General features: G+C 40.8%; 1 protein-coding gene across 9 annotated transcripts in view; it reads left to right on the top strand.

Annotated features, from left to right (window-relative positions):
- The window catches only part of shank3a (SH3 and multiple ankyrin repeat domains 3a), a 165,340-nt gene that overhangs the window by 109,040 nt on the left and 41,346 nt on the right, over positions 1-14,954 (top strand). For all 9 annotated transcript variants that reach the window (XR_003272963.1, XR_003272964.1, XM_026176172.1 and 6 more), the window contains one exon: positions 9,876-9,989. Coding sequence is in view for 7 of the 9 variants with exons in the window: in XM_026176172.1 (XP_026031957.1) it covers positions 9,876-9,989 (114 nt within the window). In the remaining 2 variants the exon portion in view is untranslated. The remainder of the gene's footprint in view (positions 1-9,875; positions 9,990-14,954) is intronic.

Below are 14,954 nucleotides of genomic sequence, written 5' to 3'. Positions count from 1 at the left end.
CGAGGAACAAAGACAATGAGAGGCAGAGAAACTAAATGAATGACTCAGCTCAAAGCATTAGAATGACACAAATCATGAACTAAAATGAGCTCAATCACTTGCCAGAAACACACTCGAACAGGGGTGCACTGAAGCCAGCAGGAAGGGTGTGTGAAGCGTATAAATAGCTCTGCATCCTCACTGATGCTATTTTTAAACCAGGAGTCGTGACTGTCTTAACGGAGGGCAAAACACAGTCATATCACGAGCAAGAGACAGAACAATACTGTAAGACTTCACCACAGACTTCTTGGACAGTCATGAATAACTAGGCGTCTGTTGAAACATGGCTTTTCCTCTTTGTCAGCTTGCGTATGTCTGGCTCTCATCTCTCTTTGTCACTGCTAAATGCAAGCCTCTGCCTGCCACTTAATTTGCCTTTGTTTCATTCTCGGGTTCTGTTATGCTTTTCTCCTTTTTTGGTCTCACTTCATGCTTAATTTGTATTGTGTTTCTTTAAAGAATTTTTCATTAAAAGGCTGGCGAGGAGCTGCACAGTCTACTGTGGCAAGATGCTTTGAATCCCTACGAGACTTTAAAATATTGTATGTAGAGTACTGTACACTCCACCTGAGCGTATTTAATAGTTAGTCTGTGAATTTTTAAATCTATCAAATGGTAAAATCTGGGGTTTTGCATATACAGTAGCTGAAACACTGTTTAGATCAGGGGTCGGCAACCCTGGGTTGGAAGGGTTAACTGATGGCACGACCATAGCTGGACTGGCCATCGGGCATACTGGGCATCTGCCTAGTGGGCCGATGTGATTTTTCGTTTTTATGGGCCGATGGTTTTTGTTTGTTTATTGTTTTGAGTTACAATAACTCATACTGCGTGCTAGCTAGCATGTTTCTATACAGCTGGGTGGGTGCTATGATGTTACTGATAGTGAACTTTATATTATTCATAAGGTTAGTTAGTAGAGTTGCCAACTGTTCCATAAAAAAATGGAATCGTCCCGCATTCAGAGAAAAGGAACACAGTTTGTCCTGTACTTCAGCTAGAATGGAAAAAGACACAAAGCTGGAGTTATTCTGCATCTTTACGCTGTCAGCTGCCTCTTCTTCTCTCATTCTCTCCCCCTCTCTCACCTGTTGCTACTACAATCATGAAACTAATCAATGATCAGCTGATCGTCTCTCTTGTTTGTTTATCGCCCACTTTGCGCCCGGAAGAGGAAACCAGCGGATGTCGCGCTAAACAACAACAGCATCTTTAAGCTTGATCAACTGTTGTTAGAATTTATTTAATATTAATTTCTAGTATCAGATGATGTTTGCTGGAGCCACAGCTGTAAAAGCTGCTGGTCAAGATATCGATTTGGTTATCTGGTGAGAGGGAAACATGAAGATGAAACCAGGAGATGTCCTTACTGAATCATCAGAGCTGTGATGGAGAAACAGGTTTACCCTTTAGGTGACATGAATGAGTTGAAGGGAAGTTATGAACTGTTTCTGAGAGACAAATAACACCAGGATCCTTTTCTAAGTAGCTGACAGCTGGTAACTGTGCAGGGGTGGGTCTAGAAAAGTTTTGCCAGGGGGGCAGGTAGGGCATTAACAGGGAGAGGGGGGCACAAAGAAATACTTTCCTTTCTTATTCTCATTTAAAATGTCTCACTTTTATTAAATAATTATCTGAATCTTACAACCAAAGTTTCTATCCAATGGAAAATGTATAGAAATCGTACATATACCAACAAGACAGTGTACATCACTGTCACAACAGCGTTTGTTTTCTTTGTTGTGAGGAGACCATAAATAGCATTTGCATTGTCTGTTTTCTGTTGTTTTTTGTTTCGAAATAGCTGATAACTATTCACTGATAGCTGCCAACATCTGCGAACAAATATAATTCTGTCAAGTTGTTCTATATAGTGTGTAACTGTTCATGTAGAGCGTTATTAAATTTATTGCTAATGCAATCATATGGCACATTGACTTCTGAGGAAATTTTAGACGGCACTCGTCATCAAAAAGGTTGCCGACCCCTGGTTTAGATGTTGCTTCTTTTTTAGACATGTGCCCTCCACCTTTAACCAGCTGTGCCATTCCTCACGTAGTGACAGTATATCCATAGAATTCTTTACTTCAGTGAGTTATTCTGATCAGTAATCCTGTGGCCAAAAGCAGCTCATAGTTGTGAAGGTCAAAGGTAGAAAAGTGAGAATGCAAAAATACTGCAACCTAGAATTAATTAAAAGATTCAGAGAATAGAAGACATTTCTGTAAGCCGGTATTCAGAGACCCTAATAAGCCAGTACTGGGGCATGATTGTGTTGTGGTAATCGCTGCCTGGGCTCAGGAACATTTCTGAACATCATTGTCAGTTACCAGAGTTTGTCATGCCATGCATGAAATATAAACTAAATGCAACAAAGCATAAATAGAGAAGATCCAGATTTTCTGTCTCCTCTGGCAGACCTGAGGTGATTTAAGATGATCATCCTGGGCTGACGTGAAAAACTGTACCGTGGGCTGAGTAATAAAAATAAATGTTTTTTGGGGGGAAATGATGGACTCTATAAAGATTAAAAGGACAGTTTAGCTTGTTACAGGTATCAATGCAGAGATAACTGGCACAATTGTGACTGCACCATGAAAGCTGAATGGTTTATACTGGTCTGTAGCATCATGTGTTGTCATCTAGAGAACATCTTTTTCTAGGAAGTATTTGTTTATTTCAGCAAGGCACACAAAATACATTTCACAGCACCACCCACAATGGCTTTAAAGAGTCACAGTGCTAATCAGAACTGTTTGCAGTCAAGACATGTCACCAGCTAAAAATACCAGCCAAATATAAAGCTGTTTGAGAAAAAACAACTGGAACTGGTAAAATATTTTGCTTTCAAAGCTATACCAATTGTTATTGACACAAATTAAGAGGGGATATGCATCCTAGATTTTACAGAGAATTAACCACGTAACTTTAAGTACATAATTTCACAATATTTCATGTCTCGTGACTTCTTATCCATGCTGTATGTTGTTATAATCTATTGCCATTAAAGTATATTGTATACAAATCATTTCTGATGACACTCCTGTGTAAAGATGAGCTATGAGATTCAGTGAAACATGAAATTGTTGTTTGAGTACAATACTGTAAACAGTTGGTAAAAGAATTTGAAAGCCAGATAAAAGGAGAGTAAAAATGTTTCCTGTCATTTTGTGTTTTTGTCTGTTGGTTTAAGAAACAAAACAGCAGGTTCTCAGCAGGTGGCCTGTACAGTCACAGTTCCTCAGTGCAGGGTTGGCTTCGGCATTTTAATGCAATCCTGCACGATCACAGTTTGTGAGGTTATTTAGGATTTCAGAAACACTGAGTTATCAGTTCGTGTCTAATCATTTAGCCACCCATAATAACTTATAGAAGAATTAAATGTGATTATTTGGAGAGCACGGTGGCACGGTGGTTAGCACTGTTGCAGCGCAGCAAGAAGGGCCTGAGTTCAATTCCACCATCAAATCTATGTACTTTCCTGTTTTTTGACCATTTCACATACAACATGCATTTTATTATCGATTAAATGAAATCGAAAACGTTTTTGTCATTTTCTCTTGCATGTGCATGCATGTAAGGGTACTTTCACATAAATTTAAACTTCCTTCAGGAGTCACCACAGCAGATCTTCTCCCTCCACACTATCCCTGGCATCTTCTTCTGTCACCAACCCTCTGCATGTCCTCCTTCACTACATCCATGCCTTTGTCTTAAGCAAATAGTAGCACGATTTCCACCAGCACCCTGCTGGCCAACACCATCAGTGACAGTAATTGTTAACTCAGGCCGTGACAGATTCAGTGGGGAAATCTTATTGATTATCCGCATGTTTGATTTGGGATAGATTTTGTGCCAGCTGCCCTTCCTGACACAACCCTCCCCATTTATCCAGGCTTGGGACTTGCACTAGGAGTACACTGCCTTGGGGCTGTGCCTGTAGCTGTGCTTCTTGGACATAAATTTAAATAATCATGATTATTATTACAAATTATGACCATTAGCTTGTCAGTGTGCCCCTCGAGCACTTGGTGCCCTACATACAGTTTGTGAAGAGTGTGTGTGTATATAGAAAAGCAGCACTGTTTAGACCTCAACCCTGCTGTGTTCCTCTGGGATGAGCAAAGTGAGGTTTCAGTATGACTGTGCAGGGAATTCTACATTGCAAAATATTCCCCTTTAATGCATCCATCTCCACTTTGTAGATTTAGAGTACCGGTAGTAGCACGGCTTGCAGCTAGTTTCTTAGTGTGAAACCATGTGTGCAGTGGTGTGTTCATGTGAAACTGTGTGTATGAACGAATGTCACCACATGCCACTCACACTGGTTTACCTGTGGAGGTGATTATGACTCAGTGTGGCAGGTCACGCCTAGCAGTCATACAGCTGAGATAGGACTGACCTTTCATCATGCAGTAGAGTGAAAGGCTCATGTCCAGCTGAGGTGTTGATTACAGTGTGTAGCACAGTGTTGTTTATTTAAGCCATGAAAGACCTCCACAGGAAGCAGGACACTGTTTGGGATTTCATAAGTGCATCTAAAGAACCCCAAAGTGAAATTCAACACCAGCAGAGCTCAAAAAAACAGAGAGTCACATTTTGACCAACTGGACTTAAAATGCAAAAAAGGACACGTCTTTTCACTTAATTTATCTTGCACTTGCCCTGACACATTGTAGAGTGAGACAAACACTCTCACACTTATCTAGAACTTGACTGTACAGTAGGGAAGCCTTTTCCGAATGCCGTCTTGAACTGTGGCTCACCATTTGGCAGTTGTAGGAAAGCAGCCTTGTTAATCCAGCGCAGATATGCGCTGTTTGCATTCCTTCCTGTCACCTGGCTTCTGTGTGCCCACATCTGGATCACAGGGACAGCTGTCATTACAGCTTTTACAAGTGACAAAATGTAGTGGCAGTGAAAGGTGGAGGGAACTCACACAGCAGAGAGCTCTGGATGTTATACCAGAGCATGTGCTCGCATGCACTTTTGTTTTGGTGTTTGTAACGTAGTACACACACACGTTTTTTGTGCCCCATGTAAACAAAATCCAGTAACCGTGATATCTGTAGTACTAGTTCTGTTAAAAGCATGGTACCATTTAACACTTTAATTGCCAAATATTACTAGCACTAGCTATATAAATATAATAGCTATAGCTTTTATTATTAAAGGTGCTAGAGAGTTAATGAGATTTTGTTTAAAACAATTTTTTTATCCTCTCTATTTAAACAAATTAGCAAGCATGGCATGCATTTAATTACATCTATGCTTGTGCACACATTTTTGTCACTAATCTTTCTTTATTTCACTTACAAGCAATCAGTTGGATTGATTTCAGATTTCATAGTGGCTGGGGCGTGATTAAAGTTCAGCAAAGAAAGATGATTGCATATACAGTGGGGCAAAAAAGTATTTAGTCAGCCACCGATTGTGCAAGTTCCCCCACTTAAAATGATGACAGAGGTCAGTAATTTGCACCAGAGGTACACTTCAACTGTGAGAGACAGAATGTGAAAAAAAAATCCATGAATCCACATGGTAGGATTTGTAAAGAATTTATTCGTAAATCAGGGTGGAAAATAAGTATTTGGTCAATAACAAAAATACAACTCAATACTTTGTAACATAACCTTTGTTGGCAATAACAGAGGTCAAACGTTTACTATAGGTCTTTACCAGGTTTGCACACACAGTAGCTGGTATTTTGGCCCATTCCTCCATGCAGATCTTCTCGAGAGCAGTGATGTTTTGGGGCTGTCGCCGAGCAACACGGACTTTCAACTCCCGCCACAGATTTTCTATGGGGTTGAGGTCTGGAGACTGGCTAGGCCACTCCAGGACTTTCAAATGCTTCTTACAGAGCCACTCCTTTGTTGCCCGGGCGGTGTGTTTTGGATCATTGTCATGTTGGAAGACCCAGCCTCGTTTCATCTTCAAAGTTCTCACTGATGGAAGGAGGTTTTGGCTCAAAATCTCACGATACATGGCCCCATTCATTCTGTCCTTAACACGGATCAGTCGTCCTGTCCCCTTGGCAGAAAAACAGCCCCATAGCATGATGTTTCCACCCCCATGCTTCACAGTAGGTATGGTGTTCTTGGGATGCAACTCAGTATTCTTCTTCCTCCAAACACGACGAGTTGAGTTTATACCAAAAAGTTCTACTTTGGTTTCATCTGACCACATGACATTCTCCCAATCCTCTGCTGTATCATCCATGTGCTCTCTGGCAAACTTCAGACGGGCCTGGACATGCACTGGCTTCAGCAGCGGAACACGTCTGGCACTGGGGGATTTGATTCCCTGCCGTTGTAGTGTGTTACTGATGGTGACCTTTGTTACTTTGGTCCCAGCTCTCTGCAGGTCTTTCACCAGGTCCCCCCGTGTGGTTCTGGGATCTTTGCTCACCGTTCTCATGATCATTTTGACCCCACGGGATGAGATCTTGCGTGGAGCCCCAGATCGAGGGAGATTATCAGTGGTCTTGTATGTCTTCCATTTTCTGATGATTGCTCCCACAGTTGATTTTTTCACACCAAGCTGCTTGCCTATTGTAGATTCACTCTTCCCAGTCTGGTGCAGGTCTACAATACTTTTCCTGGTGTCCTTCGAAAGCTCTTTGGTCTTGGCCATGGCGGAGTTTGGAGTCTGACTGTTTGAGACTGTGGACAGGTGTCTTTTATACAGATGATGAGTTCAAACAGGTGCCATTCATACAGGTAACGAGTGGGGGACAGAAAAGCTTCTTACAGAGGACGTTACAGGTCTGTGAGAGCCAGAGATTTTCCTTGTTTGAGGTGACCAAATACTTATTTTCCACCCTGATTTACGAATAAATTCTTTACAAATCCTACCATGTGGATTCATGGATTTTTTTCTTTCACATTCTGTCTCTCACAGTTGAAGTGTACCTCTGGTGCAAATTACTGACCTCTGTCATCATTTTAAGTGGGGGAACTTGCACAATCGGTGGCTGACTAAATACTTTTTTGCCCCACTGTACACTGGCAAACATGCAGTATATATAAATATATATATATATATATATATATATATATATATAAAAACAGTGAATTTTTCTTATAGTCTCAGACTGGTCGATTCAGTCTGTGTTCTGACCAGAAATAGATTAGTAGTGTGGTATAAGAGAGTGAGGGAATTAAGTGAGGGCGGCCTCAAAGATCAATCAGAGGTCTCACCTTTTCTTTCATTTCTGTCATTGGGGAACAGAAAGCACAGCCAGCACCTGTCTATTGCAGCGACATGATTACAGTATAGGCAGGCACATTGTCAGAGACAAAAGGGTGGATGGAGGTGATAGCTGGGAAATTATTCAGAAGCTCGGAGAACGAAAGACTCGTATAGTAGAGAGAGAATAAAGGGTTTGAGCATGGAAAAAGGAGACAGAGTAAGTCTGTTCTCAGGAGACAGGTGGGGTAAAGTTGTGTTAAGCTGAGATCAGAGAGGGGGATCAGTCCACGCATCCTCTGTGTGCTGAGTGTCATGTTTTTTACAGCAGGGAGTGGGGAGTCAATAAACAGCTGTTCCTTCCTCCTCCACATCGCTTTCGTCTAGTGAGTAAGTGAATGTTGAGCCTGAAAGAAGCAGCTTTTAGAGGGGTTACATGTGTATACAAGTGAAGAGGCAGATTTTTTACAAAAATATGGGATAACCATACCATCATCATAATATTATTATGCAAACTAAGAGCAGCACAGTGGTATTGTGATTAGCACTGTCGCCTCCTGGGTTTCGACATTTCAGTTCGGTTCAGTTCAATTCTGCTTTTGAATGTAGGTTTATTTATATAACACCAAATCATAGCAACTGTTGCCCCAGAGTGCCTTATACTCAAAGGTAAAGACTTACAATATTCTTGAGAAAACCCCAGCAATCTAATGACCCCTTAGCGCAACCGTCTTGAGATGGTAGGAAGGAAAATCTCCCTTTTAACAGGAAGAAACCTCCAGCAGAACCAGGCTCAGTGAGGTTCAGTCATCTGCCTTGACCATTTGGGTGGTGGGGAGAAAGGAGAGTATAGGGAGACAGGACAAAAGACAGACTAACAAAGAGAAAAATTTAATGGCATGCTGCAGTGGTAGCACGTGGGACGTGAGTAGAGAATAGGTGCTCAGTGTTCTCTACTAACAGTATTACTGGAGGCCAAGGTAATGTCATCCAAAATAAGAATATCCTTTCTAAGATTTTTTTAGGAAAAAAACTTGGTTTTGTCTGAATTTGAGAGAAGAAAATTATGGAACACCCAGGCCTTTATATCTTTGAGTCATGCACATAGTTGAACAAATTGCTTTGTCATCCTTCTTCATAGATAGATATAGCTGAGTATCATCTGCGTAGCAGTCAAAATATATACAGTTTTACACTGCCTGAACCCTGTGGAACTCACATGTATAGAAGACTCCCCATTTACATGAACACATTTAATGTAAATGCTCTGAAAGTTTCAAAGATTTCAGAGCATTTCCTTTAATGACTTTTCTAATGCCGGGCTCTAATCTGTGATAGACTGGTGACCTGCCCAGGGTGTACCATGCTTCATGCTCTATCACACACACAGGATAGGCTCCACCACACCTTGGAGCCCAATAGTATTATGAAAACTAATACATTATCTAGTTAACTAAACTTTACCTTTCCCAGAGGAGAAAATAACAACATTCGAGAAAGTCTGCTTTAAAATTAAAACAAAAAGTTTAATTTAACAGGGTTGGTTTAAACATCAAACAGTATACTGAAGCACAGTTTTCCACTCTGGTCTGCTGCAGCCCATGTGCCTCTGAACATATAGTAAAAAAAAAAATAAACTGGGGGTTGGGGGTCAGTGGGGGATTTCTGTAGATCTAGGCCTAGTAAGTCAAATAAGTCATTGAGAAAATGTGTTTTTTTGTTTGTTTGGGTTTTTTTTGCAAGATACAGAAAGGAATCCTGTGAATGACTGATATTTGAACATTTACTATCATTTCAGTCCAGCTGGCTGCTTCTCAAAGTGCCCCAGGTTACACCACCATGACATGTCCCCATGCCAGAGTGGAATATAGTTGGAGGAAGCAGACTACATCATTTAGCAAACTGTCTGCTGGCTGCAACATCACACTGGCGTATCCTAGCAACCAGTTTAGAAGAAGGGCTCACTCAGGCAAAGCTTCAGTTCCACCTGGTGATCTCTGAGGAGCGTGTGTGCGTGTGTTTGTGTCCGTGTGTGTGTCTGTTGGCTTGCTGGGATAATGGATGAGTGTTGTAGAAATGAGTGTGCTGGCTCAGTCCTGCAGGGAAGATCAATATCAACTATACATTCATCTCTAATTACCACAGCAGAACTTAGAAGGGATCTCTTTCTTTTTCCTTCCCGCCCTCTTGTTCTCTTTCACAACCTCTACTTGGTCCTTTTTTTTTCGCCTTTTATTAACTCCCACTTCTTTTTTATCATTCCTTTCCTCTGTTTTAAAATATCAGTTTGTCCCTCTACTTAGTTACTGGTATGAGGGGGAATGAAAATATGTTGCCCTTGGTGTGGTACATAAGTTACAGACCAGTATTTCTGCTTCCCAATTTCTTCTCTTTGTGTCAGTGGACTTCGTGTCGGTGTGTGTTTGTGAAACAAAGTCTTTCACTCCTGTCCTTTCTTCCCATTCCCTGTGTGCACACTTCATTGTGTAATTTATGAAGAAAGAACACAAAAAAACTAAATACCCAGTTGGTTATGTGGCCCTTTGTCCTTTTTGTTCCCTTTCCCAAGACTCCACAACCTCACAATGATGACAGCTAAGGCTCATTTAATGAAATGTCCCCATACTCTCTCTCTTTGTCAGTGCTCAGCATTGGGGAAGGAGGTTTCTGGGAAGGCACAGTCAAAGGGAGGACAGGATGGTTCCCAGCAGACTGTGTGGAAGAAGTGCAGATGAGACAATACGATCCACGACTAGGTAAGACATCTACATGCACACTGACCCATACATGCATGTGCATACTGTGCAGTGATGGTGTCAGAGTCTGGCAAGTTATTATAATCTTGCTCTAATGGTCAGAGTCCTGTGTAGCTCTCTTTGTGGAAACAATAGTGTAACATCTGTGTCTCTGTGATGTAATCATCAATTAGTTGGAAATACCCTGAAACCAGAAATGAAAAAAGGTGCACTATAAATTAATTGGCAATTACATTTTTTAAATTGACTATAAACTGCTTTCATTCTAATCACTTTCTTGATTTTTTTTATCATTTAAAATTTCAGGCTTATTAATTAAACGCCTGTGCCAACTATAGAAATTCTGTCAAAAAAATATCTCTCCTGTAACCATCGCCTGCTGCCTAAAATTAAATATTGATCTTAATGATAAATTCTGAGAGGATTTAAATAATTTGGGGAATACTGAACAGCAAAAGCCAAAGTAATAATGATATTTTTTATACATGTGTCCACAAAAAGCATCACCCACCTCTGGCAGTGTAAATACAGTGTTAAGGAGCAATAGTTACAGAGAGGATACTTGGGCTGAAATGGGTTAGTCACTGAATCCACTTTGACTTCAGGTTGGCCATATTTTTGCTGCATGTCAGTCCCCTGCTGTCTGTATGACTACCCTGCACTTTGTAAATAAATGCAAAAATAAAGCCCGTGTTTGTTGAGGCAAGGGTTTTAAGCACCCAGTTGTACTTCAGAAATATACTTCAAAAGTAAAATTTGCAAATAAATAAGTAATAACAAATAGTAAAAAGTTTATTTGTTCCAGATTCCCAACTGTTGCAAATATTTACAGCTGCTTTGACAGTAAAACTGTATCATCAATAAAATATTCTTACAGTAGCAGCTGAGGTAAATCTCTTGAAAATGTCTAGGCTGCCTGGAAAGACGGTTATGCCGATGCCGGAGACAGTATACTGGCAACAGAGTACTTAAATCTAACCTTCCCTTTTCATTAGTTGACATTTGACTGTTGAGTTATCCACCAAAGATTTTCAAGCTTTTAGGGGCACTTGATTAGTGCATAATTAAATGCAGGTGTACTGCAAAGCCTGAATGGTTTAGCCTGCATTAGAACATGTAGTCAGGGTTTGGATCAGAGGAAAATTCTCATGAAATTTAGCAGTCGACTACAAGTTAATGGAAAATACTTCCTGTATATTTTCCTTCTTTTTATAAAAGGTTTGCTTTTAATTTTCAGTCTTAAAAAGTGTAAAAGCATTGTGTAATAGAGCTGTATGTGAATGATGTGTTATCATTTGTGGAAAGCCCACATGAACAAAAACATACATAAGCATTAGTGGTGACAGACCTAGTTTAGTAAATTAGAGTTTAAGTAGTATTTCATGCTTATCTATTAGTTTTGTTAAATAATTAACCAAAACTTTGAAAATTGGTTTTGTATGGGAGTTTTATGGAGGTGAATAATTCAAACACGTGTAGCCAAACATCTTTTAGTCTCTGTAGTGACACTTGTTGTGGCTGAAGGATTCATGTTTTCAGACTGTCAGTTGGTACATCAGTCATATAGGCCAGGATCACACTGAGCTCACAAAACGTGTTTTGCTAACCATGATGAAATTTCACTCAAATGTCTAGTGGGGGAGGATGATAACGTAAAGATCTTCTATATCCAAAAGGTCAAAGGTGAAGTCTGCAGAGAAGTAGATTTAAACAGTAAATCGATTGTTTCATAGAGGCTCACAGCCACAAAGGGATAATTCTAGAAAGAAATCACTTTCACTCCAATTACCCCAAAATGCACACAACAGATTAATAGTCAGCATTTAGCTGGTGTTTGTATTGTTTCATTTGTTTGGCTGCCCATTTTTGTACTAGTTTATAAATGTCTTAATTGATACTGAGGTGGCTATTCTCGACATCAGATTGTCCGTGTTGGGAAGGTTTAGTCTGCTTTCTGTTTGCTGAAAGTCTAGTCTGTCTCACAGATGTCAGACACTGTTAACCTGCAGTTCTCTCAAGTAATCTGCTGACGACTGGATCGCTTTGTTTTTAAGAATCCTTTCTTATCATTATTTATTGACCTTTACATAAACTCATTGGTCTTGAGGAATACAAGCAAGTTTTTAAAAGCTGAAAAATAGTCTACCAGTAAAATGTATTGCAGTAGTATGGTAATGGAATGCATTGCTGTTTGGCTGTAACACACGGAAATGATACAGGAACAATAAATAAAAAAGACCACCTAACAGTAAGGCAGCTCCTGCCCTGCAGTAGGTAATAAAATGGTGTAAAACTTCTATATTTTTTGGCATGCCATTTTTTGGGTGCTTCATAATTGACCTTCACATCCATGTTGCAGCATTTAAAGACAACATTGTAAACTTTTCAAACAACTCAGAGTACTTCAGATTAATGTGAACGCATCTCCATTTAGACTGTCGTTTAATTAGCAGCTGGCACATTTCGTTTAGTGCAGTCCCAGGGGGAACAACATGTGCAGTGGGGTTGCTGGATTCAAATTTTTGTGCAGCATCATAAACAAATATCATGGAAACCATCTGGTCACTGGGTGAAAACGTTTACCTTGGCATAAAAGGCTGCAGCAGGTTCATAGAGTGGAAATAAGGCAAGGGCATTTTTGGTTGTGAATATCATCCCCTTCCTTGTGTGTTAGTCGTGCGTCTCCTGGGGCCTATTTCTGGAGCAGCTGGGGAATTTTCTTTTTTTAAAGGGGTTGTTGAGGGATTGAGGTTACCTCAGAGTAGGTGTGGAGTGATGAGAAAGGGCGGAATCTCTAAATACTCCATTTAAATGCATTGTGAGAAAAAGATAGGGGAAGGTGGGAAAGAAAGGGCCAGATAGCAAGGGAGACGGATGGTGGAGCATACTCTAAAAGACAGCAAAGTGGAGATGGCAGAGCGTGTCTTTCAGAGAGGAGGAAAAGAGGGAGGAGGGGGGGGATCTGAATCTCAGTCCCACTCACTCATAAATCCTAAAAAACTCAGAACCTAGAAGCCCTTTTTAGAGATTTGAAGTGATGTCTACCTTCCCCACCAGTAAATAGTTCTTTTTCTTTTATTTAACCAGATGCTAATAATTATATTTGCCTATAATTATATAAATGAAAATAAATTATGCAGTACAAGACAGGGATTTGATATATCAGTGATTAACATACAATTTCTGAATCTACTGAAGCATTTCAAAACTAATCTCATCCTCATCCCTAGATTCATGTGCAATACAACAGCAAGACAACACAAGATGACATAGTAACACACACTGGGACACACTACAACACCCACAGTGGGTTGTTTATCTGAAGGCAGCCACTCAGGCATCACTGACAGTAAGGGCAATATGTCTCGGCCTAGTGAAGCAGGAAAGACAGCCCTGTCTACAATTAAGTAACCCAAATACCATTATACACGCTCCCTTTCTCTCTGCTCCACTGTGCCATGAGTCGTGAGGTCTAAACTCGAAAAAAAGCCCCCATCACTTCTCTGTTTCTTCTGAGAGGTTTGAAAGAGCAGTGCAGATGGAGGGAAAAGAAAAAATGATGTTGAATGGAAAAAAAGGAGTAGTTTAAGTCTGGGATGGAGGATGTGAAAACAGAGGGAGAAAGTGTGAATGACCATGTGACAGTTTAAGCCATCACCGACTCTCTGGCTGTTATCTGTCACCACATGGCTCTCTGCTCTCAGCATGGAAGGAGCTACCTGCAGCCAGCAGTTCATCTTCAACCAGTGCTCAAGGGGACAGAGAGAGGGAAGTGAGACAAAGGCTGAGTGTAGAAGTCAAAGAGGGAAACAAAAGCAATAGGAAGACCAAAATATTGATTGGATTGATCTACGGGGCCCCAGTAGGCTCGTGTGTCTGTTTGTCAGTGGGTTGTACTGTGTCAGTGTGTTGTTATTTTTCGGGTTAAAAAACAAAACTTGGAAAAGGAAAGGACTTTGTTTTCCAGCGCTGCTGAGAGCCTTGAATCATTTCAGTAAGCAGTAAGCAACTCCCCCTCCCACATACACACACAGATGCTGCTGGCCTGTATCAGGGGGTTAATAGTAGATGTTTACCCGTGTTAATGGAGGGAATAATGATATGAGTATGAACTGCTTTTCCCTTTCTAATGATGCTAACAAATTACCACGCCACTCATTTTTAGCAGTGGTACTGTTAATCTGTTGGCTACCATCTGTTGGGCTCCTACAACCCACCAGCCTAAAGACCCCACCCACCATCCTGCTATCCCCAAACGAGAAATCAACATGCAATAACCAAAAAGACAAGTTGTCCCTAATGGTAAATGAAACAGAGAGTTGTTTTTGATCAGCCTCATTTTCTATTATATTAGCCTTAATTTTCTTTTTTGCTGCCCTGCAGTGTCAAGTGTCCTTAAGGAATTAGAGGCACACGCGCTCACAGGGGATAAAATGCACATTTTTCTCATTGATGGGATAAGCAAGGGCACATTTTTCAGCGGTTTTATATCTTAACAAGCGTGCAAAGTTTTATTTCTTTTCTTTTAGTGCTCATTCACTCCATTCCCTTGCTCTCCTCACACCGCGGCACAGTTGAATGACTCACAGCCGCATGAATCAGCCCAGTCAGATCCAGCCTGAGCTATTTTTAGCCTGCCCATTAAGAAGTTTTGGAGTGTGTCTGCACTCCCCTAGAATGCTTAAACATCAGTGTTGCTGCGGCAGCTGAGACTGACATGAACAGAGCATCACGGAGGGTAGGGTGGAAGAGAGAGGGGTAAGGAGCGATAGGGAGGTAGTGCAATGGACTGAAGAGGAATCACACAGGAAGTCATCTGGTCACAAGTGTGGAATTTTCAGCGCAATTTCCCCTTTGTAGCTCGGTTCTGCAGGCATATCTGAGGTGCAACGGCAATACTGTAATTATCTGTGTCTGCTTATTGACAGTGTTTGATGATGCAGTATAGTATAATTTTCTTGGCAT

The sequence above is a fragment of the Astatotilapia calliptera genome, chromosome 7 (genome assembly GCF_900246225.1).
Source record: "Astatotilapia calliptera chromosome 7, fAstCal1.2, whole genome shotgun sequence".
In the NCBI taxonomy this organism is placed as follows: domain Eukaryota; kingdom Metazoa; phylum Chordata; class Actinopteri; order Cichliformes; family Cichlidae; genus Astatotilapia; species Astatotilapia calliptera.
The sequence above is the reverse complement of the archived record's forward strand: the minus strand, read 5'-3'. Positions and strand labels throughout refer to the sequence as shown.